Source organism: Mus caroli, unplaced genomic scaffold (assembly GCF_978045245.1).
Source record: "Mus caroli unplaced genomic scaffold, Mus_caroli_1 scaffold_2, whole genome shotgun sequence".
NCBI lineage: Eukaryota > Metazoa > Chordata > Mammalia > Rodentia > Muridae > Mus > Mus caroli.
In genome coordinates this window covers 94,041,042-94,060,366 of record NW_028227257.1, presented here as the reverse complement: position 1 = coordinate 94,060,366, position 19,325 = coordinate 94,041,042, and the positions used below count along the sequence as shown (strand labels likewise).

General features: G+C 38.1%; 1 protein-coding gene across 1 annotated transcript; it reads right to left on the bottom strand.

Annotated features, from left to right (window-relative positions):
- Positions 1 to 827: 827 nt before the first annotated feature.
- LOC110288918 (olfactory receptor 8K5-like) lies at positions 828 to 1,769 on the bottom strand. The gene has a single exon (XM_021155156.2). The coding sequence runs from the start codon at positions 1,767 to 1,769 to the stop codon at positions 828 to 830; it is 942 nt and encodes a 313-aa protein (XP_021010815.1).
- Between the last annotated feature and the right edge of the window lie 17,556 nt (positions 1,770 to 19,325).

Sequence of the window (19,325 nt, the reverse complement as noted above, 5' to 3'; positions counted from 1 at the left end):
ATTGAGGAAAATACATAATATTTTAATAAATAATAAATATTTATTTTAATAAATAAAAATACATAATATTTTAATAAATAATACAAAATATTTTAATAAAAAAAGAGAAAAAAATAATGGAAACTCTTCTAGACTCATAAAAGGTGTAGATATTGGTGGGACCATTGTAGGCATACAGAAGAGAGAATAGTAATGATTTCGTATTTTAAAAAGGAAAAAATAATCTTCTATTTTTCCTCTGAGTATAGAGCCATGAACATAAAATCACTGTCTCAAAAGTCATAATCTAGTAAACATAGACCACTCCCATATTAATTTCAGCATCACACATATGCATGCACACTTAATGAATGATCATTTAAATTTCAAATAGAAGTAGACACTGCAATTTGTGATAACACAGATTAGCCTATCATAAATTATATTAATGAAAATAAGATACAGAGCAAAATGTACTATATTTTCACATGTGTTTGAGGAGATTCCAAAGAATAATAAACAGATTACTTGAAATGGAATGGGAAAGTTAAAACTTATGCACTTTCAGGTACAGAGTGTTAGATATGATGAAAATTCTTGAAACCTAAATTATGGATTGATTGTTATAGACAGTAGAATTATATTAAATATTAGACTTTTACAAAAGGAAGATTTTATACACTATTATACACATAACTTTGTAAGAACTGAATGGTCTATATTTATGAATATGTCTATATCTAATCATCTCTCTAACTCTATGTCTATATATAGATATATCAATATCAATATCTAGCTCTATTGCTGTATTTTTCTTTCTTTATATATAATATAAATAATACTGAATATTAAGTATTAATTTTAAATTGACCCTTTAATACCCTGTAGAAGGCATTTTTAACCTCTTTGTTCCTTAAACTGTATATCAAGGGGTTAAGCATGGGAATCACTAAAGTATAAAACACAGAGGCTATTTTATCATTCTCTAAGGAGTCAGTAGATTTAGGTTGCAAATACATAAAAAATAGAGTACCATAGAAAACCACAACCACTGTCAAATGAGAGCCACATGTAGAGAAAGCTTTTCTCCTGCCTTCTGCAGAATGCATTCGGCATATGGCTATCAGAATCAGAACATATGATCCGAGGACTACCAGAAAAGAAGAGATCAAATTCAATGCTGAAAATGATATGATCACCAATTGTATTTCTTCAGCATTTGAACACAACATAGGTAACAAGAAAATACCATCACAGTAGAAATGACTGATGATGTTAGAGCCACAGAAAGTTGATGTGAAAATCCTACTGGTGACCAGCAAAGCCTGGAAGGTACTGTAGAGGTATGGGATGCCCACAAGCACATGGCAAAGTCTCTGAGACATGATCACACTGTAGAGCAGAGGGTTGCAGATGGCCACATAGCGGTCATAGGCCATTGCAGACAAGATAAAAAATTCAGTGATAATAAACATAAGGAAGAAAGACAACTGGGTGGCACATTCACAGAAAGAAATGGTTTTGTCATTCATAACAAAATCCACCAGCATCTTGGGACAGATGACAGTGGAATTTCCAAGATCAATAAAAGCCAGATGTCTGATGAAAAAGTACATAGGGGTTTCTAGGTGAGAGTCCAGCTTAGTCAAAATGATCATGCCCAGGTTACCCACGACTGTGACTGCATAGATGATGAAGAAGGCCCCAAACAAAGGAAGCTGAAGCTCAGTGCGCTGTGTGATTCCCATCAAGATGAACCCAGGCAGTGATGTTGTATTCTGTTGCCCCATTTCATCCAATTATATCCTCCAAAAGAATTAAACATTGTTCAAGTTATATTTGTAAAGTGAACAGATATTTTTAAATTAAATGGTCACAAACAATATTTGCACATGTTTTTTAAATGAATGCATAGAGTATTCTTTGGAAATGATCTCTTTCAAAAGATATACAATAAATATCATTAAATTATAATTATACACATGTAAAACATGGATATTAATATTGAAACGCTACTTTATACATAGAGCTTTGTTTTTAGACTGCAACTTCATCTTGTTGGAATTTTGTATGCAATTTTTGCATTCTTGAAAATTGAGACAGAGATAGAATGAAGTTAAATCATTTTGACTATTATAATTCCTTAAATGAAATCATTCCAAGTTGTGAAATACAAACTGAAATAAAAATGCATGCTTGTATATCCCTATAAATATTTCCAAATAAATGTGTCTTTCCCATAGTCAAGTGTGCTCATTTTAATATTCTATGTCATTTCCACTCTATTTTACTTGTACTATTATGAAATGCATTGATAAGCAGGACAGTACTATTATCCTGAATTTAATAACTGTGAATTGAGTAGAGAACACATGTCACTCTACAGTAATTTTTAATCTGGTAAAAAAACAAGCTTCTTAAAGCACTTAGCGTAATAAATGGAATTGGCTTGATATTGTATGAAGCCAAATATATTCTCTCTGTGTGCATCACTGATTTTTAAGTTTTGATTACTTGTATTGCAGTTGAGGTACAAGTATTCAATTTTCCTTTCAGTTGAATGCTCACCTATTTTAAATTACCAGATAAATGGTTAGATATATTCCAGCAAAAGTATTAATATTTAGCACTTTTCTTCGTATACTTGTGCATAATTATTCTGTAATACCATACAGAAGAAGTGATAGAGCATGTAAGATGTATTTACTTAGCCATTTTACATCAGATATTACTATCTATTAATTTAACTGAAGAAGAATTTATAAATCTCAACATCATGATTGACTATATTTCAGTGGTATTCCTCTTTCTTTAATAAATTTGCACAATCTGAGCAGCAAAGTAATTTTTCATTGAAACGAGATAATGTAGATGCACTAGCTAATTCTACCTGATTCCTTCCCTTTAGTCCTTCAGTCCCTGGACAGTGGGAATCTTCACCATTGTCAGCATGATTTCCACTTGTAGGACTAATCAGAGTTTAATGTTCAATGAAGAAAAATGCAGGGTAGGCTTCTTAGCATGTGCAGCACTAATATTAACCTCATAACTGTGATAACTGCAGCATTGCTAAATACTCAATAAAAATGTTTAGTGTATAAGAAAATTTATGGAAGTGTTCATATTAAAAGATTCTTTCATGAATGTATCCTTTTCAGAAGGAAATTTGTATCATATACATAATATATTATATATTGTTTGTATAATTTGTGTTGTAAATTTATATCTCCTATTAAAATAGTCAGTTTCTTTTAAATAAAAAATGTAGTATTTTATTATCTAACATTATATAGGATTCACCCCAAAACTTATATTTTTATTTTATGTGAAGCAAATACAATATAACATCCTGTTTTGCTTCTGAAAATAATTATATTGTTATTTTTTTAATGCTTGAGATCAGTAATGAATTATTGATATATCTCTCATTCCTCTTCACTTAAAACTTTCCTAAATGCAATGGATTCAGAATATCTGTTCAAATGATAAAATTTAATGTCTTAAGACAATTTTACAATTTCAAGGAGCACAAGTAAATACAATATTTTTGTTCTGCATCTCAAGGAATAAAAGAGTGCCAACAATTAGAGGCCAGGTGTGATATGAATTACTTGTACTCTGGGGTCTATCTGTACCAAATCCATGAAATCACTTACCTTTGAGAAAGGATTAAATTCTAATATTCTAAATCACTTCTACTTTTTCTTTAAGGTAGCAAGAATTTATGGCTTTCTTTGTTCTTTCTGATGTTCCCAGGGGAATTATCATATAATTTGTTCAAATGATTACATTTAGATCATCTTAGAGACTTAAGACTTTATTGTGTCTTCTAATTGTCTGGGATATTATGAGTATTCCCCAAGGGAAAATATAAAGTTAACTGTCAAAAGAAGACTAACAGCCTAAGATTTCAAGAGAGACCTAAATAACTTTAATAACTTTTTTATTCATTGAAGGAGCACCAGTTATTAGTGTTACCATGGGAACTAGTTTGACATGTGTTTTACCACTGTACATGTCTTTTTCAAAATTCTGATAGAATTATACACCCATTATTGCCATTTTCCTGAGTTTTTGTTACTCAGGAAAACATCTGGAGTCATTAGTTGTAGTCATCAAGGCTGTTTCTGAGTTATCTATTCCAATGCCTGGACACAGCTATGTCCTTCTGCTGTCACCTGAGTTTTTGATTTTAGCCATTCTGATTGGTATGAGGTAAAATTTCAGGGTCATTTGATTTACAATTCCCTGAAAACTAAGGATTTTGAACATTTCTTTAGGTAGGAGATTCTAGTCCATGAAAGATTCCTCAGTTGAGAATTCTTTGTTTAGCTCTCTACCCCAGTTTTTAATAAGTTAATTGGTTCTCTGGAGTCTAACTTCTTGATTTCTTTGTAAATATTGGATACTAGCCCTCTATCAGATTGAAGGTTGGTAAAGATCTTTTCCCAATCTGTATATTGATGCTTTGTCCTGATGACACTGTCCTTTGCCTTATAGAAGCTTTTCAATTTTATGAGGTCCCATTTGTCGATTGTTGATCTTAGAGCATAAACCATTGGTTTTCTGTTCAGGAAACTATCCCTTGTACCAATGTGTTCAACGCTCTTTCCCACTTTCTATTTTATTAGATTCAGTGTATTTGGTTTTATGTGGAGATCCTTGCTCCACTTGGACTTGAGCTTTGTACAGGGACATAAGAATGGATTGGTTTCCAATCTTCTACATGCTGACCACCAGTTCAACCTGCACCATTTGTTGAATATGCTGTCTTTTTTTCCACTGGATAGTTTTGACTTCTTTGTCAAAGATCAAGAGATCATAGGTGTGTGGGTTTAATTCTAGGCCTTTAATTCTATTTCATTGATCTACTTATCTGTCTATATACCAATACTGTGTGGTTTTTATCACAATTGCTCTGTAGTGAAGCTTGAGGTCAGGGATGTTGATTTCCTGCAGAAGTTCTCTTATTGTTGAGAATCGTTTTTGCTATGCTGGGTTTTTAATTATTTTAGATGAATTTTAAAATTGATTTTTCTATCTCTGTGAAGAAGTGAGTTGGAGTTTTGATGGGCATTGCATTGAATTTGTTGTTTGCAACATAGCCATTTTTACTATGTTAATAGTGCTGATCTTTCCATCTCCTGAGATCTTTTTAATTTCTTTCTTCAAAGACATGAGGTTCTTGCCATACAGATCTTTCACTTGCTTAATGAGAATCACACCAAGATTTTTTTTTTGCTGTGTATAAATTTTTTTAATTTTTAATATTTTTTATTACATATTTTCCTCAATTACATTTCCAATGCTATCCCAAAAGTCCCCCATAGCGCCCCCCACTTCCCTACCCACCCATTCCCATTCTTTTGGCCCTGGCATTCCCCTATATTGGGGCATATAAAGTTTGCAAGTCCAATGGGCCTCTCTTTCCAGTGATGGCCGACTAGGCCATCTTTCGATACATATGCAGCTAGAGACAAGAGCTCCGGGGTACTGGTTAGTTCATCATGTTGTTCCAACTATAGGGTTGCAGATCCCTTTAGCTCCTTGGGTACTTTCTCTAGCTTCTCCATTGGGAGCCCTGTGATACATCCAATAGCTGACTGTGAGCATCCACTCCTGTGTTTGCTAGGCCCCGGCATTGTCTCACAAAAGACAGCTATATTTGGGTCTTTTCAGCAAAATCTTGCTAGTGTATGCAATGGTGTCAGCGTTTAGAAGCTGATTATGGGATGGATCCCTGCATACAGCAGTCTCTAGATGGTCCATCCTTTCATCACAGCTCCAAACTTTGTCTCTGTAACTCCTTCCATGGGTGTCTTGTTCCCAATTCTAAGAAGGGGCACAGTGTCCACACTTTGGTCTTCATTCTTCTTGAGTTCCATGCGTTTTAGCAAATTGTATCTTATATCTTGGGTATCCTAAGTTTTGGGCTAATATCCACTCCATTGTTGGTGGGATTGCAAGCTTGTACAACCACTCTGGAAATCAGTCTGGCGGTTCCTCAGAAAATTGGACATAGTACTACCAGAGGATCCAGCAATACCTCTCCTGGGCATATATCCAGAAGATGTCCCAACCGGTAAGAAGGACACATGCTCCACTATGTTCATAGCAGCCCTATTTATAATAGCCAGAAGCTGGAAAGAACCCAGATGTCCCTCAACAAAGGAATGGATACAGAAATTATGGTACATTTACACAATGGAGTACTACTCAGCTATTAAAAAGAATGATTTTATGAAATTCCTAGCCAAATGGATGGACCTGGAGGGCATCATCTTGAGTGAGGTAACACAATCACAAAGGAACTCACACAATATGCATTCACTGATAAGTGGATATTTTATATTTTTGACTATTGTGAAGGGTGCCATTTCCCTGATTTCTTTCTCAACCCATTTAATCCTTTGACTAGAGGAAATCTACTGATAGGTTAGAGTTAACTTTATATGCAGCTACTTTGTTGAAGCTGTTAATCATCTGTAGGATTTCTTTGGTGGAGTTTTTAAGGACAATAAAGTATACACTCTGCAAATAGATATCTTGTTTCCCTTCGACCTTCTTTTGTTGTTTAATTGCTCTGACTACAACTTGGAGTACTATATTAAACAGATAAGGAGAGACCATCAAGGCTTGTCTAATCCCTAATTTTAGTGGGATTGCTTCATGTTTCTTTCCATTTAGTTTGATTTTGTCTATTGGTTTGCTATATATTGTTTTTATTATGTTTAGTTGTGGGCCTTGAATTCCTGATTGTTCTTCAACTTTTTAACATGATGGGCTGTTGTATTTTTGTCAAATGTTTATTCAGCATCTAATGAGATGATCATGTGGGTGTTTTTTTTCCTTTGAATTTATTTACATAGTAGATTTCATTGTTGGATTTCCATATATTGAACCATCCTTGCATCCTTATTTGATCATGGTGAATGATTGTTTTTATGTGTTCTTAGAATCTGCAAGAATTTTATTAAGTTTTTTTCCATCAATACTCTTAAAAAATTGGTCTGAAGTTCACTTTCTTCGTTGGGGCTTTGTGTGTCTCCATTTTAGGGATGGGACAATGCACCCATTTCAAGCATATGAACCCAGAATTTCTCCTGTGTAAAGGAATGCAAGAACAAAGAGTGGAGCAGGGACTGAAGGAAAGGCCATCCAGAGACTGCCCCATCTAGAGATCCATTCCAAATGCATACCCCAAACCCAGACACTATTGTTGATGCTAAGAAGTGCTTGCTGACAGGACCCTGATATAGCTGTTACCTGAGAGTATCTGCTAGAGACTGACAAATACAGAGGCAGGTGCTCACAGCCAACCATAGAACTGATCACAGAGATCTCAGTGGAAGATCTAGTGGAAAGACTGAAGGAGCTGAAGAGGTTTGTAACCCCAAAGGAAGAACAACAATATCATACAACCAGAACCTCCAGAGCTCCTAGGGACTAAATCACCAATCAAAGAGTACACATGGGGGGACCCATGGCTCCAGCTGGATATGTAGCAGAGGACTGCCTTGTCTGCCATCAATGGGAAGGGAGGCCCTTAGTCCTGTGGACGTTTGATGCCCCAGCATAGGGGAATGCTAGGGTAGTGAGGCAAGAGTGGGTTGGTGGGTGGGTAGAGGAGCACCATCATAGAAGCAGGGGGAGGATGGATGGAATACGGGGTTTGCAGTGGGGAAACAAGGAAGGGGGATAACATTTGAAATGTAAATAGATAAAATCACCAATTAAAAATGTGATGTTCAGGGACTCCACCGAACTTAGGAACTTAGTCTGCAAAGGTGAGAGTGTGCACCACAGAGGCAGACAGCTTCTGGGAGAGGCGGGAGCCACACAGCCTCTGAGGCAGCACCCTTTTCAGGCCCCAGACATCCGGCACCCTCCCAGCTGGAGGACAGTGGTCTGCCCAGCACGAGAGCCATCTGCCTCAGGAGCAGGGAGCTCCATCTTGGTTCCGGGACTCCACCGAACTTAGGAAATTAGTCTGCACAGGTGAGAGTGTGCACCACAGAAGCTGACAGCTTCTGTGACCTGCCAAAGCAACACAGCATCTGAGAAAGGTCTTGTTTTGGGCCTTCTTCTTCGGCCAGGTGGAGGTCCAAACACCAGATATCTATGCACCTTCCCTGTAAGAGGAGAGCTTGCCAGCAGAGAGTGCTCTACCCACTGAAACTCAGAGGTGAGAGCCTGTCTCCCAGGTCTGCTGATAGACGGTAATCAGAATCAACAATCTCTAAACAGAGACAACTATAACAATTAACTCCAGAGATTACCAGATGGTGAAAGGTAAAAGTAAGAATCTTACTAACAGAAAAAAGACCACTCACCATCATGAGAACCCAGCACTCTCACTTAGCCCAGTCCAGGGCAAAACAACACACCTGAAAAGCTAGACCTGGATTTAAAAGCATATCTCATGATGATGGTAGAGGACATCAAGAAGGACTTTAATAACTCACTTAAAGAAATACAGGAGAACACTGCTAAACAAGTAGAAGACATTAAAGAGGAAGCACAAAAATCCCTTAAAGAATTGCAGGAAAACATAACCAAACAGGTAGAAGACATTAAAGAGGAAGCACAAAAATCCCTTAAAGAACTGCAGGAAAACACAACCAAACAGGTGATGGAATTGAATAAAACCATCCAAGACCTAAAAGGGGAAGTAGACACAATAAAGAAAACCCAAAGTGAGGCAAGACTAGAGATAGAAACCCTAGGAAAGAAATCTGGAACCATAGATGTGAGCATCAGCAACAGAATACAAGAGATGGAAGAGAGAATCTCAGGTGCAGAAGATTCCATAGAGAACATCGGCACAACAATCAAAGAAAATGGAAAATGCAAAAAGATCCTAACTCAAAACATCCAGGAAATCCAGGACACAATGAGAAGACCAAACCTACGGATAATAGGAGTGGATGAGAATGAAGATTTTCAACTCAAATGACCAGCAAACATCTTCAACAAAATTATAGAAGAAAACTTCCCAAATCTAAAGAATGAGATGCCTATGAACTTACAAGAAGCCTACAGAGCTCCTAATAGACAGGACCAGAAAAGAAATACCTCCCGACACATAATAATCAGAACAAAAAATGCACTAAATAAAGATAGAATACTAAAAGCAGTAAGAGAAAAAGGCCGACTGGAGTCTTCTGCCTCAGGAGAAGGGAGCGTCATCTTGGATCAGGGACTCCACCGAACTTAGGAACTTAGTCTGCACAGGTGAGAGTGTGCACCACAGAGGCAGACAGCTTCTGGGACTGGCGGGAGCCACAGAGCTGCTGAGGCAGCACCCTTTCGGGGCCGCAGACATCCAGCAACATCCCAGCTGGAGGACAGTGGCCCGCCCTGCACGGGAACCCTCTGCCTGAGGAGAATGGAGCGCCATCTTGGATCCAGGACCCCACCGAACTTAGGAACTTAGTCTGCACAGGTGAGAGTGTGCACCACAGAAGCTGACAGCTTCTGTGACCTGCCAAAGCAACACAGCATCTGAGAAAGGTCCTGTTTTGGGCCTTCTTCTTCGGCCAGGAGGAGGTCCAAACACCAGATATCTATGCACCTTCCCGGTAAGAGGAGAGCTTGTCAGCAGAGAGTGCTCTAACCACTGAAACTCAGAGGAGAGAGCCTGTCTCCCAGGTCTGCTGATAGATGGTAATCAGAATCACCAGAAGAACAATCTCTAAACATAGACAACTATAACAACTCCAGAGATTACCAGATGGCAAAAGGTAAAAGTAAGAATCTTACTAACAGACACCAAGACCACTCACCATCATCAGAAACCAGCACTCCCACTTCCCCAAGTCCAGGGCACCCCAACACACCGGAAAAGCTAGACCTGGATTTAAAAGCATATCTCATGATGATGGTAGAGGACATCAAGAAGGACTTTAAAAACTCACTTAAAGAATTACAGGAGAACATTGCTAAAGAGTTACAAGTCCTTATAGAAAAACAGGATAACACAATCAAACAGGTAGAAGTCCTTAAAGAAAAACAGGAAAACACATCCAAAGAGATGATGGAAATGAACAAAACCATACTAGACCTAAAAAAGGAAGTAGACACAATAAAGAAAACCCAAAATGAGGCAACACTGGAGATAGAAACCCTAGGAAAGAAATCTGGAACCATAGATGCAAGCATCAGCAACAGAATACAAGAGATGGAAGAGAGAATCTCAGGTGCAGAAGATACCATAGAGAACATCGGCACAACAATCATGGAAAATGGAAAATGCAAAAAGATCCTAACTCAAAACATCCAGGAAATACAGGACACAATGAGAAGACCAAACCTACGGATAATAGGAGTGGATGAGAATTAAGATTTTCAACTCAAAGTACCAGCAAACATCTTCAACAAAATTATAGAAGAAAACTTCCCAAACCTAAAGAAAGAGATGCCCATGAACATACAAGAAGCCTACAGAACTCCAAATAGGCTGGACCAGAAAAGAAATACCTCCCGACACATAATAATCAGAACAACAAATGCACTAAATAAAGATAAAATACTAAAAGCAGTAAGAGAAAAAGGCCAAGTAACATATAAAGGCAAGCCTATCAGAATTACACCAGATTTTTCACCAGAGACTATGAAAGCCAGAAGATCCTGGACAGATGTTATACAGACACTAAAAGATCACAAATTCCAGCCCAGGCTACTATACCCAGCCAAACTCTCAATTAACATAGATGGAGAAACCAAAGTATTCCACGACAAAACCAAATTCACATATTATCTCTCCACGAATCCAGCCCTTCAAAGGATAATAACAGAAAAAAACCAATACAAGGACGGGAACCACGCCCTAGAAACAACAAGAAGGTAATCCCTCAACAAACCTAAAAGAAGACAGCCACAAGAACAGAATGCCAACTTTAACAACAAAAATAACAGGAAACAACAATTACTTTTCCTTAATATCTCTTAATATCAATGGACTCAACTCCCCGATAAAAAGACATAGACTAACAAACTGGCTACACAAACAAGACCCAACATTTTGCTGCTTGCAGGAAACTCATCTCAGAGAAAAAGATAGACACTACCTCAGAATGAAAGGCTGAAAAACAATTTTCCAAGCAAATGGTATGAAGAAACAAGCTGGAGTAGCCATTCTAATATCTGATAAGATTGACTTCCAACCCAAAGTCATCAAAAAAGACAGGGAGGGGCACTTCATACTCATCAAAGGTAAAATCCTCCAAGAGGAACTATCAATCCTGAATATCTATGCTCCAAATACAAAGGCAGCCTCATTCATTAAAGAAACTTTAGTAAATCTCAAAGCACACATTGCACCTCATACAATAATAGTGGGAGACTTCAACACGCCACTTTCACCAATGGACAGATCATGGAAACAGAAACTAAACAGGGACACAGTGAAACTAACAGAAGTTATGGATCAAATGGATCTGACAGATATCTACAGAACATTTTACCCTAAAACAAAAGGATACACCTTCTTCTCAGCACCTCATGGTACCGTCTCCAAAATTGACCACGTAATTGGGCACAAAACAGGACTCAACAGATACAAAAATATTGAAATTGTCCCATGCATCCTATCAGATCACCATGGACTAAGGCTGATCTTCAATAACAAAATAAATAATAGAAAGCCAACATTCACGTGGAAACTGAACAACACTCTTCTCAATGATACCTTGGTCAAGGAAGGAATAAAGAAAGAAATCAAGGACTTTTTAGAGTTCAATGAAAATGAAGCCACAACATACCCAAACTTATGGGACGCAATGAAAGCATTTCTAAGAGGAAAACTCATAGCTCTGAGTGCCTCCAAAAAGAAACTAGAAAGAGCACACATTAGCAGCTTGACAACACACCTAAAAGCACTAGAACAAAAGGAAGCAAATTCACCCAAGAGGAGTAGACGGCAGGAAATAATCAAACTCAGGGGCGAAATCAATCAAGTGGAAACAAAAAGAACTATTCAAAGAATCAACCAATCAAGGAGCTTGTTCTTTGAGAAAATCAACAAGATAGATAAACCCTTAGCCAGACTCACTAGAGGGCACAGGGAAAGAATTCTAATTAACAAAATCAGAAATGAAAAAGGAGACATAACAACAGATCCTGAAGATATCCAAAACACCAACAGATCCTTCTACCAAAGGCTATACTCAACAAAACAGGAGAACCTGGATGAAATGGAGAAGTTTCTAGACAGATACCAGGTACCAAAGTTGAATCAAGATCAGGTTAATGATCTAAACAGCCCTATATCCCCCAAAGAAATAGAAGCATTCATTAATAGTTTCCCAACCAAAAAAAGCCCAGGACCAGATGGGTTTAGTGCAGAGTTCTATCAGACCTTCAAAGAAGATCTAATCCCAGTTCTTCACCAACTATTCCACAAAATAGAAACAGAAGGTACTCTTCCCAACTCATTTTATGAAGCCACAATTACTCTGATACCTAAATCACAAAAAGACCCAACAAAGATAGAAAACTTCAGACCAATATCCCTTATGAATATTGATGCAAAAATCCTCAATAAAGTTCTTGCTAACCGAATCCAAGAACACATCAAAACAATCATCCATCCTGACCAAGTAGGTTTCATCCCAGGGATGCAGGGATGGTTCAATATATGGAAATCCATCAACGTAATCCAATATATAAACAAACTGAAAGACAAAAACCACATGATCATCTCATTAGATGCGGAAAAAGCATTTGACAAGATCCAACACCCATTCATGATAAAAGTCTTGGAAAGATCAGGAATTCAAGGCCCATACCTAAATATGATAAAAGCAATATATAGCAAATCAGTAGCCAACATCAAAGTAAATGGTGAGAAGCTTGAAGCAATCCCTCTATTCAGGGACTAGACAAGGCTGTCCCCTCTCTCCATACCTATTCAACATCGTACTTGAAGTCCTAGTCAGAGCAATTCGACAGCAAAAGGAGATCAAAGGGATACAAATTGGAAAAGATGAAGTCAAAATATCACTTTTTGCAGATGATATAATAGTATATATAAGTGACCCTAAAAATTCCACCAGAGAACTCCTAAACCTGATAAACAGCTTCGGTGAAGCTGGATATAAAATTAACTCAAACAAATCATTGGCCTTTCTCTACACAAAGAATAAAGAGGCTGAGAAAGAAATTAGGGTAACAACACCCTTCTCAATCGTCAAATATAATATAAAATATCTTGGCGTGACTCTAACTAAGGAAGTGAAAGATCTGTATAATAAAAACTTCATGTCTCTGAAGAAAGAAATTATAGAAGATCTCAGAAGATGGAAAGATCTCCCATGCTCATGGATTGTCAGGATCAACATTTTAAAAATGGCTATCTTGCCAAAAGCAATCTACAGATTCAATGCAATCCCCATCAAAATTCCAACTCAGTTCTTCAACGAATTAGAAAGTGCATTCTGCAAATTCATCTGGAATAACAAAAAACCTAGGATAGCAAAAACTCTTCTCAAGGATAAAAGAACCTCTGGTGGAATCACCATGCCAGACCTAAAGCTTTACTACAGAGCAATTGTGATAAAAACTGCATGGTACTGGTATAGTGACAGACAAGTAGACCAATGGAATAGAATTGAAGACCCAGAAATGAACCCACACACCTATGGTCACTTGATCTTCGACAAGGGAGCTAAAACCATCCAGTGGAAGAAAGACAGCATTTTCAACAAATGGTGCTGGCACAACTGGTTGTTATCATGTAGAAGAATGCAAATCGATCCATTCCTATTTCCTTGTACTAAGGTCAAATCTAAGTGGATCAAGGAACTTCACATAAAACCAGAGACACTGAAACTTATAGAGGAGAAAGTGGTGAAAAGCCTTGAAGATATGTGCACAGGGGAAAAATTCTTGAATAGAACAGCAATGGCTTGTGCTGTAAGATCCAGAATTGACAAGTGGCACCTCATGAAACTGCAAAGCTTCTGCAAGGCAAAAGACACCATCAATAAGACAAAAAAACCACCAACAGATTGGGAAAGGATGTTTACCTATCATAAATCAGATAAGGGACTAATATACAATATATATAAAGAACTCAAGATGGTGGACTCCAGAAAATCAAATAACCCCATTAAAAAATGGGGCTCAGAACTGAACAAAGAATTCTCACCTGAGGAATACAGAATGGCAGAGAAGCACCTGAAAAAATGTTCAACATCCTTAATCATCAGGGAAATGCAAATCAAAACAACCCTGAGATTCCACCTCACACCAGTCAGAATGGCTAAGATCAAAAATTCAGGTGACAGCAGATGCTGGTGAGGATGTGGAGAAAGAGGAACACTCCTCCATTGTTGGTGGGATTGCAAGCTTTTACAACCACTCTGGAAATCAGTCTGGCGGTTCCTCAGAAAATTTGACATAATACTACTGGAGGATCCAGCAGTACCTCTCCTGGGAATATATCCAGAAGATGTCCCAACTGGTAAGAAGGACACATGCTCCACTATGTTCATAGCAGCCTTATTTATAATAGCCAGAAGCTGGAAAGAACCCAGATGCCCCACACAGAGGAATGGATACAGAAAATATGGTACATTTACACAATGGAGTACTACTCAGCTATTAAAAAGAATGAATTCATGAAATTCCTAGCCAAATGGATGGACCTGGAGGGCATCCTCTTGAGTGAGGTAACACAATCACAAAGGAACTCACACAATATGTATTCACTGATAAGTGGATATTAGCCCAAAACTTAGGATACCCAAGATATAAGATACAATTTGCTAAACACATGAAACTCAAGAAGAATGAAGACCAAAGTGTGGACAGTATGCCCCTTCTTAAAAATGAGAACATAACACCCATGGAAGGAGTTACAGAGACAAAGTTTCGAGCTGTGATGAAAGGATGGACCATCTAGAGACTGCCATATCCAGGGATCCATCCCATAATCAGCTTCCAAACGCTGACCCCATTGCATACACTAGCAAGATTTTGCTGAAAGGACCCAGATATAGCTGTCTCTTGTGAGACTATGCCGGGGTCTAGCAAACACAGAAGTGGATGCTCACAGTCAACTATTGGATGGATCACAGGGCTCCCAATGGAGAAGCTAGAGAAAGTACCCAAGGAGTTAAAGGGATCTGCAACCCTATAGGGTGAACAACATGATGAACTAACCAGTACCCTGGAGCTCTTGTCTCTAGCTGCATATGTATCGAAAGATGGCCTAGTCGGCCATCACTGGAAATAGATGCCCATTGGACTTGCAAACTTTATATGCTCCAGTACAGGGGCATGCCAGGGTCATGGGTGGGTAGGGAAGTGGGGGGGTATGGGGGACTTTTGGGACAGCATTGGAAATGTAATTGAGGAAAATATGTAATAAAAAAAATGTGATGTTCAGTGTTCTTATTCATCAGGGAAATACAAATCAAAATGACCCTGTGATTCTACTTTTCAGTAATCAAAATGGCAAAGGCCAAAAAATGAGGTGACACTACATTTTGGATAGAATGTGGAGAAAGAGGATGGCTCCTCCGTTGCTGGTGGGATTGCAAGCTGTTAATTACCACTCTGGTAATCAGTCTGCATATTACTGAGTAAATTGGAAATAGTTATGTCTGAGGACATATAGCTAAAGGTTTTTCTAACATATAACAAGAACAAATGCTCTATCTTCATAGTTGCCTTATTTATAATACCCAGATGATGGAAACAATCCAAATGTTGCTCAATAGAGTAATGGATACAGAAAATGTGGTATGTTTTCATAATGAAGCATTTCTCAGCTATTTAAAACAATGACTTGATGAAATTCCTAGGCAAATGGATGGAACTAGAGAATATCATCCTGATTGAGGCAACCCAGTCACAAAATAACACACATGGTATGTACTCACTGATAAATGGATATTAGGCAAAATCTTGGAATACTCACAATATAACTCATAGACCATTTGAAGCTCAAGAAAAAGGTAGACCAAATTATGGATGCTTCAGACCTACTTAGAAGTGGGAACAAAATAATCAAGGGAGCTAGAGGGAGGGAGAGAGGGAGGGACCTAAAAGGGAGAGAGAAGGGGAAGGAAAAAGGGGAGGCAGGATCATGCTTGGGAGGAGAGAGGGTGAGAATTCCAGAGGGTCAGAAAACTGAATGGAGATGTGTAACAGTGTGGGATGGGGGACCAGGGGTAACTACTAGAAAGTCCCAGATGCCAGGAAAGCAAGAGGTTCCCAGAACTCAACAGGGATAATATTAGCTAAAAATACCCAACAAAGGGGAGAGAGAAACTGAATATTTCTTCTTGGATGCTCAAGATATTCAAGATTCCTCTGTTGTGAATTCTGTTTGGTTCTATACCCCATTTTTTGTTTGGGTTATGTAGTTTTTTTTGTTTTTGTTTTTTGTTTTTGTTTTTGGAGGTTAGCTTCTTGAGTTCTTTATATATTTTAGATACTAGCCCTCCATCAGATATGGGGTTATGATGAATTTTTTTCCAATCTGCAGTTTTCTGATTTGTTGTAGTGACTATGTCTTTGCCTTTCAGCTTCATGAGGTCCCATTTGTCAATTCTTCATATTAGATCTTGAGCCTTTGGTGTTCTGTTTGTGAAATTTCCCAGCATGCCAATGAGTTTGAGCCTCTTTCCCACTTTCCTTTTTTATTGGTTTTATGTGGAGGTCCTTTATCCACTTGGACTTGATTTTGTGCAAGGTGACAAATCTATTTTCATTTTTCTACATACAGACTTGCATTTCAACCAGCACCATTTATTAAAGTTGCCTTCTTTTTTTCCATTGTATATTTTTGGTTTCTTTGTCAAAGATCAAGTGTCCATAAGTGTGTGGGATTATTTCTGGGTCTTCAGTTCTATTCCATTGGTCAACCTGTCTGTCTCTTCACAAATACCACACAGTTTTTATCACTATTGCTCTGTAGTATAGCTTGAGGTCAGAGATGGTGATTCCCCCAGGAGGATTTTTTGTTTGTTTGTTTGAGACAGGGTTTCTCTCTGTAGTCCTGGCTGTCCTGGAACATACTCTTGGAAAGCCATCCTTTCTATCAGAATAGATTCACGAGACCTAGATGGCTAGAGCTTCCTTCCTGTATTCCTTAGAATAGTGAAGACAACGTAAAGGTTGGTCAACATAAGTTTGGGTATAACCGTGCCAAGAAACACATCTTGATTGCTGATTACTTGTTTGTTTATTATATACATATTGCTCTTATCATCTCAATAGAATAAAATTTTACTCTGGTCTATTTAGTTCAAATTCCTTCATATCTAAAGCTAGAATATTTTAAATGTAATACATGGCTAATATATTTTAAATAATGATAAATAACTTCCATGTAATTAATATATATTAATTTATTAAAACACATTACATATTTAGGGATATAAATATCCCTCAAGGCTTTTCTTTCTGACATGTATACTTTTTATTAGTTGGTTTGATGGCTAATCTTCTCATTCTTTTTTTTTTCATGCTATTACTCAGATTTTATGTATTTATTTATTTATTTATAAATATTTTTATTAGGTATTTTCCTCATTTACATTTCCAATGCTATCCCAAAATTCCCCCATACCCTTCCCCCCTCCCCCCTCCCATCTTTTGGCCCTGGCGTTCCCCTGTACTGGGGCATATAAAGTTGGCAAGTCCAATGGGCCTCTCTTTCCAGTGATGGCCGACTAGGCCATCTTTTGATACATATGCAGCTAGAGTCAAGAGCTACGGGATATTAGTTAGTTCATAATGTTGTTCCACCTATAGGGTTGCAGATCCCTTTAGCTCCTTGAGTACTTTCTTTAGTTCCTCCATTGGGGGCCCTGTGATCTATACAATAGCTAACTGTGAGCATCCACTTCTGTGTTTGCTAGGCCTGGGCATAGTCTCACAAGAGACAGCTATATCTGGGTCCTTTCAGCAGAATCTTGCTAGTGTATGCAATGGTGTCAGCATTTGGAAGCTGATTATGGGATGAATCCCCGGATATGGCAGTTGCTAGATGGTCCATTCTTTCATCACAGCTCCAAACTTTGTCTCTGTAACTCCTTCCATGGGTATTTTGTTCCCAATTCTAAGAAGGGGCAAAGTGTCCACACTTTGGTCTTCGTTCCATCCATGGGTTCACCATTGCTATTTAGAAGAGACTGATACTGAGCAGCTAAGACATTTATTCTTGTTTTCAGCTCTGGTAAACAATCTTTGATATGATGTATAAGTAACCTATTCAGGGTCTGAGTAAGATACTTTGTATCATTTCTGTTGGCCAGAGCTGAGTCCTTTTTTTGAAGAAAAGCATACTCATCACAGATTGAATCATTTACACTCTTCTTATTGTTAACATCTTCTGGTAATTACTCCAATTATTCCAAGCTTGACTGGAATAACCCTTCCCATCAATACATCCATGCCATCAGTACCCACATCCATGAGATCAAGTTCAGTGATTACAGTTAGAGTTCTGTGCACATGTAACTCTCTGGAAATCTTGAGTGCTTCTGATGTTGCCATATCTGTATTTGCAGCAGTGACAGCAAGGATAGTGGAATTGGTATTACTGATGAACCAAAGAATATGTTCTCTGATTTGAAGCTCAGTGTCTTTGGGCTGATCACCTACAGGTACTTTAGTCATTCCTGGTAAATCCACAAGGGTCATGTTGACAATGTTGGGCAAGAAAACCTTGAGATATATTGGCTCAGGGCTTACCCCCTTATTATTTCCTGAAATTCTTTCAGTTTCATTTTCAATTTCTTGTTGAATTTCATCAAAATCTGTGTAAAGCTTATTTTTGGTATGAAGAAATTTACCCGATTCTTCTGCTTCAACTCCATTTTCTTCTCCTGTTGTTTTGCTTTTATCTTCTGGTGAAACATGGACCAGCTGCAGAATGAGATGTCTCTGGGTGACCACAACAATCCCTCTGAGAAGAAGGTTCCTCCCCACTAGGCTTTCCAGGACAGAGCTCTTCCCACTGCTCTCTGTTCCTACTATGACGATCTGAGGCAGCTGGATGATATTGGCACCCATGGTGTTGAAGACGTCCTGCAGCTTATTGATGATTGGGATCAACACCTCTGTGACTCCAGAAACACTGGACCCCAACCCAGCAGGTGACTGCAATGAATGGGGACACAGCCCATAGCCTGCTTGCTTCCTTTTCCCCAAGAATTGCTCTATGTATATGAAGAATTGTGCTGGAATTTGGATGGGTGGTGCAGTGAATCTGTAGATTGCTTTTTGTAGGATGGCCACTTTTGCTATGTTAATTCTAACAATCCATGAGCATGGGAGATCTCTTCATTTTCTGAGGTCTTCTTTGTATTCTCTCTTGAGACACATACAGA